The sequence below is a fragment of the Leopardus geoffroyi genome, chromosome B2 (assembly GCF_018350155.1).
Source record: "Leopardus geoffroyi isolate Oge1 chromosome B2, O.geoffroyi_Oge1_pat1.0, whole genome shotgun sequence".
NCBI lineage: Eukaryota > Metazoa > Chordata > Mammalia > Carnivora > Felidae > Leopardus > Leopardus geoffroyi.
Genome location: NC_059332.1, coordinates 117,240,334 through 117,260,805, shown reverse-complemented (window position 1 = coordinate 117,260,805; position 20,472 = coordinate 117,240,334). Strand labels below are relative to the sequence as shown.

The 20,472-nt window shown below is 40.9% G+C and overlaps 1 protein-coding gene across 3 annotated transcripts in view; it reads left to right on the top strand.

Annotated features, from left to right (window-relative positions):
- The first annotated feature begins 591 nt into the window (after window positions 1-591).
- Window positions 592-20,472, top strand: part of ARHGAP18 (Rho GTPase activating protein 18) — a 194,931-nt gene continuing 175,050 nt past the window's right edge. For all 3 annotated transcript variants that reach the window (XM_045499538.1, XM_045499537.1, XM_045499540.1), the window contains exon 1: window positions 592-1,152. In XM_045499538.1, coding sequence (XP_045355494.1) covers window positions 659-1,152 — 494 coding nt within the window. In that variant the 5' untranslated portion in view covers window positions 592-658. The remainder of the gene's footprint in view (window positions 1,153-20,472) is intronic.

The window sequence follows — 20,472 nt, the reverse complement described above, 5'->3', positions numbered from 1 at the left end:
CCAGCATTTATGGAGCACTTGTCATTTACCAAGCCCTGATAAAAGATTTGGGTTTACAGTCATGAATAAACAACATTCCCTGCTGAATCTTGCCATCTGAAAGATTTAAACACCAAAATGTAAGTTATAATATAAATTAACGTTTAAATCTCAAAAATTTCACACTTTATAAAGTACGTTTAACTAAAAGTCATTGTCTTTAGGCAGATTTCACTTATGTAGATATCAACTGATTGATTCATGACACATTGCTTAGACTTTCAAATATAGGAAATTCCATACCGAATCTTGAGTGCTAGTAACTTTCTAGGATTAGCATCCTTTCGCAGCTTACACTACATACTTGACCCCGCAGACAACTTAATTGTGCAGGGAGTGTTAAAGACTAAACAACAATCGATAGCTTCCAAACATGTCTATCAACCTATCAATAATATTTGTTCACTGCAATGCAATGCATCCTCTCGTCTTCTTTCTTCTCTTCTTTTTCTTTTTTGGTTGGGGGGCGGGGGAGGGTATCGGGAGAAGGTCATCTCCACGCTCAAAAAATCACCTCCACTGGATCTGACCCTCCGCACCCTTCTCCATTCTACCCCTTTTCTCAAATCAAGAGAAGTCACCGGTCGGAAGGCCCTCGTGGAGCCGAGGGAAGCCGAGCATGCTCAGTAGCTGGGGCCGCTTCCGGAGCTCCCCGCGAGCTTGGGCTTGCACTAGGCTCCGGGAAGCGCCGGGCTGTGCCGCAGCTGGTCCTCGTTCCTGGAAAGCTCCGCTCCGCCCTGTAACGTGCGGCTTTAAGATCGTCAGCTGTGGCCGCGCAGCCCCGGGCTCCCCGGGAGGCACTCCGCCTGCTCCGCGCCGGGCTCGTGCTCAGCCGCCCGGTGTGCACGCTTCTGCCGGGTGCTTCTGGCAGCTGCCGGATGATGGAGCAGAAATGACAGGCTTGTGGGTAACCGTGAAGGGCGAGCGGGAGCCACTTGCCTTCGGAGCCAGAGAGAGGAGGTGTGTCACGGGAGAAAGGGCCCTGGGAAGATTCTTGCAGCGGCTCCAACCTTCGCTTCCTTCTTCACTTCTTGCCACTCTGGCATTCCCGGCTCTTGACCTGGGAAGGATGGTTACGGTAGTCACGAAGCTGGTGCACCGCTTTCACTTCAGGTAAAGAAAACCCCATTTGCATGCTTTTCTCTTTTCCGTGCTTTTGCTAGCTCTGAAATCCACAGCTAGGAAAGATCTTGTAATTATTAGCCTTGTTCTCACACTGCAAGTTTGCTTTTAACGAAGACTGAGAAACAGGACTTTCTGTGTGATTTTAAAAAGCCTTGCAGGAGGACGTTGAAATAAGAATTGGTGTTCTTTATTACCTCTGTTATTCTTAGCCGTGACCCTGACTTGCTTGGTAAAATTTAGGTCTCTATTTACAAGATGAGGTTTAAAAAAAAAAAAAAAAAGATTCTTTGCATATTCTAGGGAAAGGTACTTTATGCCATATAGGCAAATGGATATAATTGGCAGCTTTTTCAAAAATGATTATGATTTCACTTACGGCCAAGGGAGAATAATATTAAAATTCACCACAACCTTGCTCAGCATTGAACTTCAGCTGACTAGAAAGGAAACATTCATACTATAGTTATCTGGTTATTTGTAAAAAAAATGTTCAGGGTTTACTCCTGAGAAATCAACAGGAGTCCACAAATTTAAAGAAAAATAAAAAAAAATTAACACCCTTCATATCCTGTGGGTATTGATCAGGCTAACTTCTTCACAGAGGCATCAGTTATAAAGTAAAGAAACACATAAATTAACTTTGCGGCTGCAAATGAATTATTTTTGACGAAAACTGGACTCACCATCTTCAGATGGATTTTCATGTAAAAGAAAAAAGAGGCTTTCAGAACATAAACAGATTCAATTACTATTAATTCTGCTGGAGGTTTTGAGAGAAGGGATCACTTTTCCAAGTAAACCCCAACTTAATAAGCAATAGTAGGTCTATAAGTATTCCCTAACGTTTAGCGATTGTAATCAAACGGGGCAGAAAAATGTTTTCTTGTCTGACATTAGATTTCTTTATTTCCTCTTTAAAGATAAGTTTATTAGTAACAATTCATTTAAAACAGCATATTATTTCTCTAAGACAGCATAGGACTTTTTTCTTATCAAAACTGAAACAAAAAAAAATACACATCTTGCAGCGATCGAGGAAAAAATAGACAAGGAAATACTTCATGTGAACACTTGACTGAAAAAAAGTTAAAATTCCAGGACAGATCATTGCTAAGGCCTTCTTTTTATTTTCTTTATTTTGGGAGGGTTTGATGTTTAGTCATTAATTTGTACATTCCAGTATGATTAACATAGTGTTATATTAGTTTCAGGTGTACAGTATAATGACTCAACACTTCTATACATCGGTTGGTCATCACAATAAGTGAACTCTTCATCCCCTTCACCTATTTCACCCCTCCCCCCCCACCCCTCCCCAAAGGCTTCTCTTTAATGTAATAGGTGTTGTGATGCATTCCCTTGGGGATCCATTAACTATGAACAAGTGAACAGCATCTAGTAAGAAAGGGTGAGGGATCAAGTTTGCCCAAAGGTAAAAATTCCTATTTCTAATGTATTTTGCAGGGGCTAGAACCAACAGTCTTGAGTTCAGCAGGCTTTGTTCTACAGAAGGGACAAAGTTCTTTAAAGTTGGATTACTAGCCTGGGAACTGGGAGAAATCCATTCCTTTCCTCCCTTTTCTGGTGTAAATATCCTGGCTGTTTACATTCAGAGCACCCCAAGTTCTGAACTCTCAGCCGATCTGTGGCAAGACAAAAGCTGCCTTTCCAAACCACGCCCCCCCACCCACCCCCCGCCACCCTGGGCTCAGAGGTTAACAGTCTGGCCTCTGACCTTTACCTGTTCACCCTAGCTGACACCAACCCAGGTGTCCCTCAGTGGAATTAACATAAGAGACACCCTTTTCAGAAGCTCCCAAAGACCCAGAATTTTACTGAGAAAAACCGTCTTCTGAGGCCTGCCTCTGCTTCTTGTTCTTGAACTCTTTCTGTGGAATGGTTTCTTTCTTTCTTTTTTTTAAGATGTTATTTTTAATCTCTTCACCTAACGGGAGCTCGAACTCACAGCCGCGAGATCAAGAGTCCGCACGCTCTACCGACTGAGCCCACCAGAGGCTCTTGGAATGGTTTCTGAGAGGTGCTTTTTTTTTTTTTTCTTAGCTAATTAGTAGTGATCATTTCTGTTCTAGTTGGACGTAGAATTTGTTCTAATACTAAGAGCTGCTGTCAGCAATCGCCCAGAATGGTGTCTTAATTATCAGTTGGAAGAAGAAAACAGGAGAAAAAGTTATCGCATATGTGGATGTTAGGTAGTAGGTAGCCCTTCTGTTTCCTTCTCCTTCTCCTCTCCCCCAATATCCACTTATGACACATGATGAGTCCAGTGAAAGTCATGATGTTTCCCGTTTGAGGAGGTGAGAACGGGGGTGTGGCCACCTCATCCTTTCATGTCCATCACTAACTCGTACCCGCTGTTATTGTTAAGTGTCTCTTCCGTATCAGACAGAGAATTGGTGAGATGTCACAAACTCCCTTATGGTTTGTGAAGCAAACACTTGAAATATAGCGAATTTCATTTTTCCTCTTAATCAAATAGTACTAGAAGTTCAGTCCTAATATGTATGTATTTCCTGTCTTTTGCTTCATTAAAGAAGAACTTATGTCTGCTTCTTTGTTTCTGCCACTGTTTTGGAGATAGGCTCAAGTAGCGTTTAAGATTTGAACCCAGTTCAGCTGCAGTATGTTTAGACGAGGATAAATCCCACATATTTTCAATAGAGGAGCCACATAATCAGAGATGTTTTCATTCTAATAATTGTATAGAACTTTCTCAGCTGTCCTTCTCATCAGATTTTTTTGTAGCAGTCTAAAAAGAGCTAATCAACTCTCTTTGTATAGCATGAAAGGTGTTAGTCTTAGTCACTGATTGCTTTTGATTTAATAATTGAGTTTTTCATTATTTAGGACAACTCTTAGCTTTGGTTTCAGCAATTCAAGCAAAGGATAACTGTAACCGTACAGAACTAGAAATTCTCGAGTATTAACTGGAGTCTAGGCAAGAAGCCAGACATCAGACTAGCTCCAGAGTTGATATATTTATGTCCAGAATTCCAGGGATTCTGGGTCTTCTTCAAGGGCATAGTCAGCTTTTACTCCAACCAGCAACTTTCAGATTGTCACTGCTAGGAATTTAACTTGGGAATACAAACCCATCCTCAGGTTTGAGGATAAGCCCCATGTTGTTTTTCTGTGACCTTGTTTTCTGCTGAATACCTCAGCAATGGGAGGATAAGAGAACAAATCAAGGTTGAATCTGAATCTCTGCATGGTTTGAAACATACCAGTGTGTATTTTCCACTCCCTCCTCCATCTTTAATTTTCTCATGTTATTTGTGTTTGAATGTCTTGGTTATATGACATGTAAAAAAAAAAAAAAAAGTAAGCTGTTGTAGGATTAACCTGGTGAATCTCTAAGAGACCTTCAGTTCCAAGGAGTCCTTCAGTAAAAGCATACAAAGGAACAGCCCTCATTAAATTCTCATTTTCTGCTTCTACTTCAGTGTATCACACAGTCTGGTAATGGTGATGCCCTCGTGTGCTGCGAAAGAACATGCACCGTCTTTATCACTTCCTCAAACACGACATAAAATAAACTGGAAGGCAACGTTCAGGTAAAATGTTGCCAGCTGATCACCCCCACCACCTGCCAAAAGTTCCATTGTGCATCTGTATGACAAGCTCTGTTGTGATCCTCAGGATGGACCTTTGAAATAAGGTTCCTGCTCTCAAGGGGCTTATAGCATGGGAGAGATTGGTGGTTCAAATGGGGAAGGAGCCCATGAGTGAAATAACAGCAGGTCCTTGTAAGTGTTGTGAACAGCAGACCAAGAAATTGTATGGAGTGTGACTTCTGGTGGGGCACTCAGGGAAGCCCTCTCTCTGAAGAGATAACATTTGATCTGGGATCAGTATGGGATTGAAGTCTGGGGACCTGTTCCTGGTTGCTTGGTTTGTTCTAGAGGCAGATATAAAGCAGTGTGGCTGGGTGGAGAAGGTTGGGGGGGGGGGATTGGGTAGGGATTTAGAGACCGGTGTAGGGGGAGGGGTAAATTAGGAGATAAGATCAGAGAGACAGGCCAGGCTCTGTTCTTTGGGTCTTGTAGAGACTGAGATAGAGAATGTATGGACAGGCCCAAGCACAAGAGCACGGGGAAGGGCAGAGGGAGAGAGAGAATCTCAAGCAGGCTCTCCATTCAGACTCTGCCTAGAGGCCAGATCCCATGACCTGAGCTCCACTGACTGTGCCACCCAGGTGCTCTGAGACTAAATTTTTTTTTTTTAATTTTTTTTTCAACGTTTATTTATTTTTGGGACAGAGAGAGACAGAGCATGAACAGGGGAGGGGCAGAGAGAGAGGGAGACACAGAATCGGAAACAGGCTCCAGGCTCTGAGCCATCAGCCCAGAGCCCGACGCGGGGCTCGAACTCCCGGACCGCGAGATCGTGACCTGGCTGAAGTCGGACGCTTAACCGACTGCGCCACCCAGGCGCCCCGAGACTAAATTTTTTAAATGCAATGAACCTACTGGAGCACTTTATGGTTTAAAGGAGCATCATGGCTGCTCAATGGAGAAGGCACCATAGGGCCAGAGAGAAAGCTGGGAGATGTGTTGCAGACGGAAGATGTCTCTAACTTGAACTAAGGAGGTGTGGAGGCTGTGGAAGCTGGCATGTATAGACTTTCTTCAAATTATATTTCATATTACAGAAGTAATATATTTCTGTTACAGAAAACCTATACCCTTGATAAGTCCCCAAAGATATTGAATCCTAATCTTACCACCTAGACGTAATCACTGTAATATTTTTGGTATCTGTCTTATAGAAAACTTAGAAAATACAGGGACCTCTTCCCCAAAGACATGAAATATGCCACAATCTTACCATTTCAATTTTACGTATAATGTTTTTGTTATCTATCGTGTGAATCCTTCTTGAAGCCAGTATATTATTTTTAGGAAACTAGTTTATTCTGGATGTTCTGATAAAACCTCTTTTGCCTTAAATAAACTAGAAAATGTCTGCCCTAAGTCTGGTTGACAAAATTAGTTTATGTGCCATAGAATCACTCCCTTCTTTATTCATTAAATATTTTACTGTACCCCAGACACTGGGACTCAGTGATCTGTGGTGAATGCTGTCTTCATAAACCATCCCTTCCTGTATCCCAAATCAATACCACAGACATTCCTTGGGGTTAGGAAAGCCGAATTTGACCTTTTGACCTAGATGTAAATTGTGCCATTCGCTGTCCCCGCTTTTGAGAAAACATGGGAGCTAGAACTCTTTGGCTGTTTCTGGAATCTTTTCACTCGAGGTAGCCCAGTAAGAAACTAAGCTTGTAGGGCTGGTCTGCCCTGGCCTGAACCAAGGGTTATTTGGAGCGGAGAGGACCAAAGATTTATTTTTTTTTCTAGGTTTTTGCTCCGAGGCCTTCACCTTCCAGAGGTACTTATTGGTAAGGGAGAAATCGGGTGCTTCCTAAAAATGTGACCATTTCACCTCTTACTCTGGGTTCAAAATGCATTACATTTTACAGGTGTGTCCTCTCTTGATTACTGTTAAAAATTTTAGCATTATGGGGCAGCTGGGTGGCTCAGCTGGTTGAGTGTGTGACCGGCTCAGGTCATGATCTCAGGGTTTTGGGGTTCGAGCCTGCATCAGGCTCTGTGCTGACCGGTCGCTCAGAGCCTGGAGCCCGGATTCTGTGTGTGTGTCTCTCTCTGTCCCTCCTCCGTTCACACTCTGTCTCTCTCTGGAAATAGATAAATAAAACATTAAATGTATTACCAGTTTGCACTGTTCTCATGCTTTCAGAGTGGTTTCATATAAGCTACTCTATTAAACATTTGAGACTGTATCTTTCCCCAACTGTCTGAAGTTCAACTTATTCACAACAGAATAGGGTCTGTCTTTGTATTCCAAACTTGCTTGCTTCTCCTGCTTTATCCCCTGACTCAGGTAAGAGTCTTAACTGTTGTTGGTTGTTTTGTTTATTTTAAGAGAGAGAGAAAGAGAGAGAGAGAGAGAGAGAGAGAGAGAGAATCCCAAGCAGGCTCCATGCTATCAACACAGAGCTCCATTGTAGGGCTCGATCTCCATGAACCATGAGATCATGACCTGAGCCTAAATCAAAAAAGCTTAACAGACTGAGCCATCCAGATGCCCCAAGAGTCTTACCTGGTCTGATGTCTCCTAAATGAGAAAGGGGAGAACCTTACCTTAGCTTTTTCTTCCTTATCTAATTAGGAAAGAATATCCATGCAAGTTCAGAAAAGCCTCTCAATTTTTTTTCTCCCATCTATTCTACTGGTCACTGTTTAGGTTCAGTCAACTTCTTTCATCGGGTCTGTTAAGCATCCTCCTGCAATACTTCTCTATTTGGGCTATAGCCAGAGTGATCCATTGGGGCTTTTTAAGTGTTTGATCATGACCGTTTCCAGGTTGTAGGATACAATGCCATATGTTTGGATAATCTCTGAATTTCTCAGATGTAAGGTACATCTCCTTTGCCTTCATTTTTTTTATCCCCCCCCCCTCCTTTTTTTTCTCACTGTTTCACCCTATGGTTCAGCTTTGTTGATCTTTGTTTCCTGAAAGTGTTAGCCTTGAACTTTATGCCTCTACACCTGCTGTTTTCTCTACCTGGAATATCTTTCTCCTTGTTCTCCAAGTGGCATAGTCTTATTCATTCCTGGAGATCCAGATCTAGTGTTATTTATTTCTTAGCTTCTTCAGGGAGTGCCAGTCATCCCTTCTATATTCCCAGAACAGTTTGATCCATTTGAAAGCATTTTTTTAGTGACCACTCAAATAATGGCAACTTATTCTTTTCATGGGGCATTGTACACTATTTATTATGTGCCTTCCATGTGCCTCATACTGTATTAGTTCCTGAAGATACAAGGATGAATAAAATATAGACTTGCCCTCTATGAATGTACAGCCTAAACAGAACCCTACAAAGAGAGAAGCCATGATGGGCTGTTTGGGGTCATTGTTACTGTTGTTACAGAGTTTGGCCTGTCTTTGGACCAGGCTTCTTTCCTCAGCCCTATGGGCTCTCTTAAGCAATTAGTTTGCTTAATCCTGAAACCATGAGCTGAGGTCCATGAATTAATGGGTCAGTTGGTATAATTTATTGGAATAAAACCATCATGATTGGAACAACAATATAGTATCAGATGTCTCACTGATGTTATTTTTACATTCTAATATCCCTCTACTGATAATCCTATCAGATAACTTTTTTCACTCTATGCATTGGGAATTTTTTTTTTAATGGGCTTTTCTTTTTATCATTTAAAAACATTTTTTTAAATGTTTATTTTAGAGAGAGACAGAGACAGAGTACAAGCAGGAGAGAGAGAGACACATAGAATCTGAAGCAGGCTTCAGGCTCTGAGCTGTCAGCACAGAGCCCGATGTGGGGTTTGAACTCGTGAACTGCAAGATCATGAGCCAAAGTCAGACGATCAGCTGACTGAGCCACTCAGGTGCCCCTCTTTTTATCACTTTTAAATTCAAGACAACACTGAGAAGGTTGTTATAGACATTTCTCCTGTACTCCCTGCCCCCGCACATGCACAGCCTCCCCCTTTATCAGCATCCCTCACCAAAGAAGTAAATTTATTACAGTTGTTGAACCTAACACTGACACATCGTCATCACCCAGAGTCCGTAGTTTACTTCAGTGTTCACTCTTAGTTTTGTACGTTCTGTGGGTTTGGACAAATACATAATGCATCTATCCCCCATTATAGTATCATACGGAGTAGTTTTACTTCCCTAAAAATCCTCTATGTGTGCTCTATTAATTTATCTACCTTTTCCCCTAACCCCTGACAACACTGATCTTTTTACTGTCTCCATCGTGCTGCCTTTTCCAGAATGTCTTACAGTTAGAATCCCACAGTGTATAGTCTTTTCAGATTGGTTTCATTCATTTAGTAACATGCATTTGTTTTCCCTTTGCCTTTTCATGACATAATAGCTCATTCTTTGGAATGCTGAATAACATTTCATTGTCTGGCTGTATCACAGTGCATTGTTTCTAATTTTCATTTTTTCTTCTGTCGGACTTGGGTTTATGGGGGTAGGGCTTTGATGTTTGGTTCCAGGCACATGGAATGCACTAACTCTGTGAATAAGTCCTAAGGGAATAAATGAGACACAATGCTTTTTCTTTTTCTTCTTTATAGTTTGCTGTCCTTCACCTGGAAGCAGCTTCCAGACTGGATAAGTTTGTGCTCATGGGAGAATGTACATTCATGGGTTGGGATGGCATGTTTCATTCCTCTCCCCTACCCTCCCCAACTAGTCTGCCATTGGTTCTTAAACTCCGAGGTCAGCAAACTATAGCCCTTGGGCCAAATTTGGCCTGACACCTGTTTTCGTAAATAAAGTTTCATTGGAACACAGCCACACCCATCATTTATGCATTGTAAATGGCAGAGTTGGGTGGCCATGACAGAGACCATATGGCCTGCTGGACTGAAAACATTTACTCTCTGGGCCTTTATAGCAACCGTTTGCTGACCTCTGTCCTAACCCAGGGAAGGAGCCAGAGACTGAGCTCAAGGTGGCCAAAGTGATTGCTTACAGAAACGTGTCCAAAGTAGCAGCTGTTAGGTCCTTTCAGGGAGAAATAAATTTCTAAGGTTTATTTTGATTTGCGTGTTGAATACAGAAACTATAAAAGAAAATCTGGTGAAAGGTCTGGTTGCTTTGTTTTGGTAATTACAAGACAAATGAATTTGACCTTACTCATTTTTGAATTAAACAGCTATTCTCCAACTTTAACACAAATCAGAATCACCTGGAGGGCTCGTTAAAGTGCAGCCTGCTGCCCCTCCTCCACTGAGGTTCGAATTTGGTGGGTCTGCGGGGTGATCCAGAAGCTGCAATCCAAACAGCTTCCCAGATTTTGCTCCTGATGCTGGTCTGGGGGCCACAGTTTGAGAACCATTAGTTTAGAACGATGGCTCTGAGACTTGGCTGTGTCTCAGCATCACCTCGTAAGTTTAAAAACAATTTATTAAAAAAAAAATGCTTGGGTCTTGCCCTGGACTTGCCAAGTCAGAATCCCCAGCATTGGTCTGTAACTTAAAAAGAATGATTCTGAAGAAAACTCACTTAGTTGTCATGCTTTTGAAACTATCATATGGGCTTTGCTGAGTGAGGTATGTAGAAGATGTTTTGACTAATAAGTTTGAAATAATCATTAGATACAGATTGCATTACATTCTCGGTTTTCAGGAAAACTCTAAGCTGGAATCTTGTTCAGTGCACGTATGTTACATTTCTCAGCGGACTTAAAAAAAAAAAAAAAAACAAAAAAAAAACAAAAAAACCAGTCCAAAAAGTACACTGTGTTCAATTTGGCGGAAATTTTTTTCTTTTCCTTAGCAAACTTGACATGTTAGTTTGTACACTTTTTTCCCCACTGTGTAAAATTAATTTGAAATCCGTCCTTGATGAGTTCCCTTTCTTCTTTTCTTGAAAGTGAGGTTTCCTTTTGAACAGCGTGAATAGCTCCTACTCCATCCCCCTTCCGTGGTTTCACGATAGCAAGTTTAAATGTATGAGTGCCTGCCAGAAATGGCACAAGAGAGGTCTTCTTGCCTGGTTCTTCCTCCCTGCGTGCAGGGAGAAGACATTCCTTAACGTGGGTAGGTGGTTTTAAAGCAATACAAGGCCCTGTTGCTCTGTATGTGCTTTTGCTTGGAGAACTTGTCTCCTTTCTTCCATAATTTCAGCAGGCTATAAAGCTGTTCATTTTAATTTTGTTGATTGCTATTTGTAATGTTCTGAAGCTGAGTATTCTGTCAGAATGCAAATAAGGCAAAGCAACCGTGAAATAGTAAATGCAGAAGAACCAAATCATTGGCACTTTGGCAGCTAATGTAGTAACCTCAACCATCATTAGCTACACAAAGAACTCTTACACTCTGTGTTTATGAAGGGCAAGCATTTTGGTCCTGTTTTGGTCTGTACTTCCCGTCCCACCCCCCACCCCCAACCTTGGCCTTCAAAAGATAGGAATAAATACCAACATTTGGGTTTATAGACCCCCAGACCCATAAACAAAACAGTCATCAATGTCTTAAACTACATAATTCTATATTATGAAATCATGAGGATTGCTAACATGAAAATGTCAGAACATGAGTTTGACAAATGGCTTAAGAAGAATAATGTTCTAAAGTATGGAAGAGCTCATTTATTTAGTGCATTTGGATTAATCCAAGTTTCAAGCTGACTGTCTTGAGTGAAAATTTTCACATGTATTTGTTTATTTATTTATTGCATTTCTTTAGAAGATTAGAAAGGATATTAGCAAGCTATTGTGAGTTAAGTGGAAATGAAGACTCCTTTCCTTTTCATGAACTCATGGATATACCTTGCTTATGCCTCTGTCATCTCTACAAAGAAGAGCTTTTATTCCTAAGGATTAATTTTTATACCTTCTAGAAAGCAGTAGCACCCAGGAAACCCCCAAAGTAATGGAGAAGAGTAATTCATTATTCTGGGATTGTTATTATTTTAAGCTCCTTCGTTGGCAGTGTTAGGACTGGTTATTCAACTAGAAGAATCAATTGAAATGGAGACACTTTCTTAATGATCAGTATCTTTTGGTTACCTTGTCACTTTTTGCCTGTTTGAACTTCATTTCTCAGGTGGGAATGTTCTAAATTACTCCCTTATACACGGGCAAGCCCAGTGTCCTAGGCATAGCTGCGGGCTCTCCTTCTTTTGAGAGCAAAAACGAAGTACTTCCTGTTGGTTTTTGCATTGCTCTTACGAATGCTCTTTTTAGGTCCGTGGGTTTCCAAAGTGAATATGTTTTGCCCGTGTTCAGATGGGACCTATGCTGGGTTTAATGCTCTTCTGTCACTGTCTTGAAATGCTTAATACTTTTTGAACCAGGGGCCCTGCATTTTCATTTTGTACCAGACCCCATAGGACTGTCATCAGTCCTGCCCTCAGGAACTACAATCTTACTCATTTTTAGTTCCCTACAGATTCGTAGCATGGTGCCTGACTCACAGATGAGTGAATGAATAAGAGCTCCCGTTGTTCTGAGAGCAAAATGACATAGTTATTGTTGCTTTTTGAATTGCTCGTAGGAGTGTGGTTTAGGTCAGTTAGTGGGTTCCCAAAATGAATATTCTTCAGATACAGTGAAGTGGATGCTTGAGTGGAAGCAGTAGTGAGCAAAGTTTTAAAGAATACAGTTTCTCTCTCTTCACTTCAATTTTCCTGAATGAAAATTTTCTGAGACTAGAGATTAGGAATCTGTGACTTAAAAAGCTCCTTAGGTACTCTTGTGCCTGTGCACGGACTATGGTCTTCTCCTGTCGAGCTCTGGAAGGTCTGTAGGTCTGTTCTGCCATGGACGTGGGTTTCTGGTTTGTCTAGGTTGTCAAAATAAAAAAGGGCCTGATTCAAGTGACATCAAGTGAAATTTAGGAGACAACAGGGCATAGCCAGGCTAAGAATTAGCACCACACACCCAGGTCTCTAATGATACTTAAGGATAACCAACAAGGCTACCATTTGTCTGATTGTTTATGCCTTCATTGGAGGGGATCTGATACTTTGTGCAGCTTATGCTCACCAACTCCCAAAGCAAGAGGTGAAGGTTGGCCTTATAAACCATGCCATAGCATAAAGTGCCTGTAGTCACTGCCCTCTCCTTGGGCTTAGCAACATGAGATCTACTTCCAAGTGGAAGTAACTAGAAGGCAATGGAATACGGAGAGGCCCAATGGTCAGCCTAGTGCCTTTGTGTGCGATTTGGTTGTGGGCCTTCTACTACAGATTTGAGGGGGTTCGGGGTGGAACAGAGAAGGTCTAAAGGTAGCTGTGGATTGGATGTAGGCTGTCTATTGGATATAGGCTTGTCATTTAGAAAGCAGTGATTCAGTGTGGGAGTATATCTTACCCAAGCCATATGTCAGAATGGTGGAGATTATATGTATCCCTTAATGAAAGATGGTGCTTCTAAGATGCAAGTCTGTCATCCCGTAAAGAACTTTGTAACTCTAAACATGGTGGAAATGAACAAAGTTCATGTTGCTGAATGAGAGCATCTAGCCTATAAGAAACACCTCAGAAAGAAGTTTCCAGAGGAGAGGTGGAACCATCTGGAAGTGTCTTTTGACCGGAAGGAAAGCTTTGTCCCTCATGTGTAAGTGTCCTCAGAGCTCAGGAGCAGGCGGCTAACAGCTCACTACTAAATCATTCCTGGCTGTCCTTGGCTATGAAGAGTTTTCAGATTAAGACATACTTGTTAACCAAGGCAGGAGATTGCTTCTAGGGGGTGGAGCTATAGAAAGGACAACAACTGGGGCGCCTGGGTGACTCTGTCAGTTGAGCGTCTGACTCTTGATTTTAGTTCAGGTCACGATCTCATGATGTGTGGGATCGAACCCTGCATCAGGCCTGGTGCTGAGCATAGAGCCTGCTTGGGATTCCCTCTCCCTCACTCCCTGTCTCTTTCCCTCCCACCCCCCCACGCCCAGTCTCTGTCTCTCCCTCTCCCTCCTCCCTCCTCCTTCCTCCTTCCTCCCTCCTCCCTCCTCCCTCCTCCCTCCTTCCCTCTCTGTCCCTCCCCAACTCTTGCACACGCATGCAGCATGCTCTCTCAAAATAAATAAACATTTTTAAAAACACACCTAACAGCAAAGCGTTAGGGATAAGAAAAATATTTAGAAGCAGAAGGTCATTGTTTAACCACTCGCTTGATTTCATTCATTACTCAGTAACTATGTTTTGATAATCTTTAATGTGTCAGGCACTAGTAGGCACCAGGATACAGGAGTGAGAAGACAGCATAATTCCTGATTGGGGGTGGGGAACCTGAATTTTGATGGGAAAGAGGCACAATGAATGAACATGTCAGGGTTATGAGTGCTGTGAAGAGGTTGCAAACAGCCTTCTCTGACAGATAATAGAGCTCACAGCGGTTGCTCAGGGATGGGGAGGAGTCTTCTTCCTTTATATAAATACGATTGCTACAGTAACATGTTAATTTGTCATGGGCTCAGTTCCCTTCTCTTGGAAACCACCACCAATTTCACATGTTTGGCCAGGCCATTGAACAGAGGTTGCTGTATAGGCTGATTTCTGGGGGATGAGAGTGAGTTTGGCACTGTCTATAGTTACATCAGTACTATCATAGCAAGTAGCCCCTTTCCAGTTATTGAATATGTATTCACTGAGTGTTAAAGAGCGTATGGTTTCAGGGCTCCTGGCTGACTCAATAGGTAGAGCATGTGACTCTTGATCTTGGGGTTGTGAGTTCAAGCCTCACGTTGGGTGTAGAGCGTCCTTCAAAAGAGAATGCAAAGTTTCACTAATAAATATTGCTTTCTTTTTATTATAAATGTTTGGCTGACTTGACAAAAGTAAAAACAAAATGGCCACAGGTAATGTTTTCTTCTGCTAATGTTCAGGTTGACTTGTGGCAGATTTCCCCATTGTTTTGTGTTTACCTAAATAAAGAAATTGAGATTGGCTGATGAGTAAACAATTGAAGAGGTGACATTGTTAACATTAAATATTTAAATATTATAAAATAAAAATATGTGGGGTAAGTCAACCATCAAGTTTTAGGATATTATGTATTAGGATATTATATATATGTAAAAATTTTATATATATATAATTTTTTTTATTCATTTATTTTGAAGGGGGAAGCAAGTGGGGGAGGGACATAGAGAGAAAGGGAGAGAGAGAGAATTCCAAGCAGGCTCCATGCTGTCAGTGCAGAACCCTATTTGGGGGCTTGATCCCAGTGAACTGTGAGATCATGACTTGAGCCAGAATCAAGAGTCGGACGCTTAATTGACTGAGCCGCGCTGATGCCCCTGTATTTTCCTGACAGATGTAATACATTGTAGATTTTAACAAGTTAGACCATGTGAGATGATTGGTGTTTTTTTAATTCTAGGCTTGTAGAAAATTTGTACATTATTAAAATGACCAAGTACAGAGTTAATATGCTATATGCATAAGAACAGGTATCCTTATACCTTTTGAATTCTGAATGAGATAATACCAAATTTAAACTGTTGCTGTACTGATAAAGATAATTTATAACTTTTAGAGCAGCAATTAATTAGAGGATGCAACAGAAATATGAGTAGGGACGCCAGGGTGGCTCAGGTGGTTAAGTGTGGGATTCTTGATTTCGGCTCAGGTCATGATCTCAGAGTTCCTGAGATCAAGCCCCACATTGGGCTCCACGCTGACAGAATGGAGCCTGTTTGGGATATTCTGTCTCTTTGTCTCTCTCTCTTATTCTCTCTCTCTCTCTCTCTGTCTCTCTATGCCTCTCTCCCGCTCTCTATCTCTCCCCCATCAAATAAATGTAAAAGAAAAAATCATGAGTGGATGTATTTTTAAATTTTAAATGAATAAATTTCTAGATTTACCAGCCAGATTTATAAAGTAAAAATATTGGCTTTAAATTCTAGTATTTTCAGGATCTTGGATCTAATCACTCTCATTTTATATGTAAGGAAAATAGCTTCTGTAGAGAAACTAAACAATTTGCTTTAAGATCTGGAGATTATTTCACTTTGAAGTACTTGCAGGGAGTGGTTTCAACCATTTTAGTGGAAAGGCTGTTTTACATACTAAACATTCCTGGATTGGGATTCTGGTTGTCTTTTTTTTTTTTTTTTTTGTCTTGTTTTTCATACATACTAGCTCTGTAAATGTGTGTAAATTACTTAATTTCTCTAAGGCTTTAGTTCCTCATCAGTGCAGTCTGGAAAATGGTTATGCCCTTCCCCCTGAAAGCGTGGTCCCAGGGATTAAGTGAGAAAAGAACCACGAGCACTTAGTGTGGTATTGAGCAGAGAGAAAGAAATCAGGGAAAATTATTGTGAAACTAAAATCCTTCTAAGAAGATGACATTTTTAAACGTTATAAATTAGAAACCCCTAAAATATAGAACTTTTCCTACTTATTTCAGATGAAGGAAATCGACCTCTATACTGTAGGAATCTCTTTCTTGAGAATTTAGGTTTAGTTCAATATCAGTTCTACAACAATTATTAGCACTTGTACCAAGTAAATGACTTGTTTTGTTTCGCTTTAAATTGCTGCTTTAGACTTAACAGAAATTCTTAACAGAAATTCTATAGTATTTGCTGTGTGCCTGGTACATGTGGCAACACATTTAATCCTCACAAGAAGCCAATGTGCTAGGTATGATCATCATCCCTATATGACAGATGTTGAAACCTCACTGCAGAGAGGTCAAGGGGAAAGTCTGAGGTCGTGTGGCTGATAGGCGAGGGTGGAGTGTGACATCTACCTGAGCGCGAGATCCCCTTCTTACTCGTTACACCATACTGAGTACACCACAGGAGGAGGATTGCTAGTCGAGAGGAAGGATACTCCAGTTACTGTACAGATCCTTATTTGATTTGCCCAGATGGGTGCTGAGCCAACCAAATACTGGCTTCTGAGAACCCCGTTTTATAGGGATATTCCTGCCATATTAAAAATGGCTGCCACTAATGGACTACTCCCGTGAATCACAGACTCTACTAGAGACTTCACCCGTTTTTCTTTCTCCATAATAGCTCTCTGAGATAGATATGATGACGATGGCGGTGATGGGTAGGATGATGTACATTTTACAGATGATGGAACTGAGTGAAGGGTATAACCTTCCCCAATCAGACTTACTTGTCTCACTCCAAAGCCACTGTGATACTCAAGTTTCTATACTGAATAATGTGTCTATCTCAGTTCTGTGACACGGAAACTGTTAATAAATGTGATGATGAACAGTAAATAAAGGAAGTCAACGGAGCATTATGGAGAATGTCCGTCACTAGTCTAGAATAGAATCGAATCCCATGTGTATCAGCAATTATCTGTGTTTCACCTCCATAAAGCAGTGAGTGCTTCATACAAAAAATGAGGGCAAAGGCTTTGGACATGTGGTCTGTATCCATACTAAGGCTTTCATCTCCGCAAGGATGAGAATGTAGCTGAATATTCCCTTACGTAACACTAGATGGCGCATGAGAACAAAAGAGAGAGAAGACATTTATAGGACACATGCAACCCTTATTTGTAATTGCGGTAGAATTTATTTTATGAAGTGGATCGTGGCGGATTTCAGGCTACTGATAACTAACAGGAACACCTGGCCTGATATTTTGCCAGAATAAAACTGTGCCTTATCTCCAGTTTGGAGTAGAATTTTGGTAAGTCTAATAGAAAGCCATTCTTTATTTTTGGCAGAATATTACCAAACCCATCTGGCATAATTTTGATTAACTCTACCCCTACTGTAGCAAAATTAAACTGAATATCTGAAAAGGGTGGTATAGTCAAGGAACACTCCTATGAGCTCTATAAAATGAATTTCTATGCTATTTTGGAAATTATAATGTATGTTATCAGAAACACAGGCTTGTGACATTGTGTAAGGCACAAAGAAAATTAAAAGGGTACATAATTATTTCTAGAGATATTTCTTAGGTCATGAAACTTCTAGACTTTGGGCCCTATTAACTCAATTTATTTGTATTTTCAACTATTACTAAATTATTAGTCTGGATATTAAACTACTATTACCGAGTTTTTTCATTTCTCTTTCGATCATCCGTGCTTTCTTTGAGGAGTTACAGAGCCTCCTAAGGCAGAATAAAACAAAAGGGAGAAAACAGGAAAGAGACTGCAAGGGTAAGGACAATGAAGTATTCAGGTTAGATGCTGTAATGCAATCCAGGTCAATATGATTTCACCACATTTTCTGAATGTCTCTGAAGAAATGAAAAATAATGGTGGACAGAAGGATTAGCTTAAGCCTTGTACCTTCAAATAAAACATCTGGGGGGTGCCTGAGTGGCTCAGACAGTTGAGCTTTTGGCTCTTAATTTCAGTTCAGGTCATGATCCCAGGGTTGTGGGATCGAGCCCCACATTGGGCTTCAGGCTGAGCATAGAGCCTGCTTAAGATTCTCTGTCTCTCTTCCTCCCCCCACTCCCTGCTTGCGTGCTCTCTTTCTCTCTAAAATAAAACAAAACAAAAATCATATGGAAGGGATACACTAGCCTATGTTAATTCTAAAAATAGCTTTCCTGGAAAGAAGAAAAATAGCCTCAAGGGAGTGCTTCAAGAGTGTCTTTGCTTTTCACACTGCATGGACCATTAAGGGCTAAGCACTCGGAGTAAGGTTGGTCCAGTTATTCTGAAGCATGTTTAAGAGTTAATTTACTGGGGCGCCTGGGTGGCTCAGTCGGTTAAGTGTCAAACTTCGGCTCAGGTCATGATCTCACAGTTCATGGATTCGAGCCCTGCATTGGGCTCTGTGCTGTCACCTCAGAGCCTGGATCCTGCTTCAGATTCTGTGTCCCTCTCTCTCTCTCCCTCTGCCCCTCCCCCATTTTCACTTGGTCGGTCTCTCTCTGTCTCAAAAATAAACATTAAAAAAAATTTTTTTACAAGAGTTAACTTATTGAGTACTTATTATGTGCCTAATGTTTGCTACTGTTTAGTTGTATTATCTCCTTTAATTTTCCCAACAGTTCCATGAGGGAGATTCGGTTATTATACCCACTTTATAGATGAGAAAACTGAGGCTTAAGGGGGGTAAAGTATCAAGCCCGGGGTCACATGGCTACAGAATTGGAGGAAGCAGGTCTATCTGATTCTTAATGTCCAACTTTAAACCATGTTGATATGGTCTTCTTGGAGATTTGTATCATTTGAGTGCCAGACTTAGGCCGTGTTGTGGATTAATTGGAATATTTTTTAGACATTCTCTCAATGCTGTCCTATTTCTTCCTCTGTTATACTCCAGTGTCCTTACCTCCCACCTTAGTGGCCCACTCTTTCTCAGAGAACCTTGGGCTCTATAGGTCACTTTATAACAAACCAAACCAACTTCATCGTATTGTGACCTCTAACCGGTAACCTAGTATTTGAACCCAGGTTCTAGTGTTACTGGCCAGATAAAGTAGACTTTTGGTGTTTGGAGGCTGCTTTCTTGGACTTGAGCACACTTTACCTCATCCAACTCCAAAGTTGAATGCAACTCATCACCTAGAGATGATTGAGCTAATCTTAATTACCCTCATTTTGAGAGGGTGCGACAAATGTCAAAAATTTCGGGAAGGAAAAGGTGTTTTGTTTAGGCTCTCGGGCCATCCAGTGAATGGCGGCAGGCGTTCCCACCTACGTGTTGGCCTTGTCTCTAAGAAAGTTATTCATAAGCTAATTTTTATTTTTTTAGTAACTTAGGCGAATGGGTAAAAGATTATTATGAAATATGTTATTTTGGCACAAGCTCAAGTGAGGCCCCGAGAACAGGATGTGGTTATTGTATGCTAAGTCTGTTTGCGGCTAGCCAGGTGAAATCCACTATGTCCCTTAAGCTTGGTAGCCTCAGAACCTCCGTCTGTAAGATGTGAAGTGGACCTTGATGAGCACTGACATCTGTCCAAGCTCTAACCTTCTAGGATTTATTATTATTATTTTTTTTTAGGTTTCACACATAAAGAGAGTAACCGAATGTAGGGCATGGAATTTTAATCACAGCCCCAAATTATTTCAGGACGGTGTTGTTATAATTAATATTCAAAAGTTCTTAGAGATACTTAGATGAAAGCTCAAAAGGAAAGATGATCATGGGTTAGAAAATTCAATGAGTAATTAATTGGAAATGACTGAGGCTCTTCCCCCTGCTTCACGAGCACAGGAATAGCAGAAGCAGTAAAAACGACTTAGATTCTTCCTGGCATGCCTCAAAGAGCCAAAGGAAATTTCTGATGTGATTTAGCATGCTTCGTTTTCTCTCCTTGTTAATTATTGTGAAATAGAATCTGCTTAATATCTAAGAGTGCTTCCAACCTTGTTTGTGATTCTGAGTAGTCTAATAACATCCTTTGCCAACAGAATCAACAAGCCACAAATTTCATTTTGCATAGAAGTTGGTGTCGTACTTCAGATCTCCTCCTTCCTCAGTTCTATATTTCTTTACCGTACCTGTAGGATCTCACTCATAGGAGAATTCTTAAAAAAAAAAAAAAAAAGGAATTCATAGAAACAGAACAGATGGGCGTTCCTGGAGGGTGGGGGAAATGGGTACAAAATGTATAAACATCCAGGTATAAGATAAATAAGATAAATCTTGGGATGTAGTTTACAGCATGGTGACTATAGTTAATAATACCGCATGCCCAGTTGAAAGTTGCTAAGAGTCAATCTTTAAAGTTCTTATCACAAGAAAAAAAAAATCATAACTATGCAAGGTGATGAATGTTAACTATATTTGTGGTAACGACTTCACAATATATACATATATCAAATCAT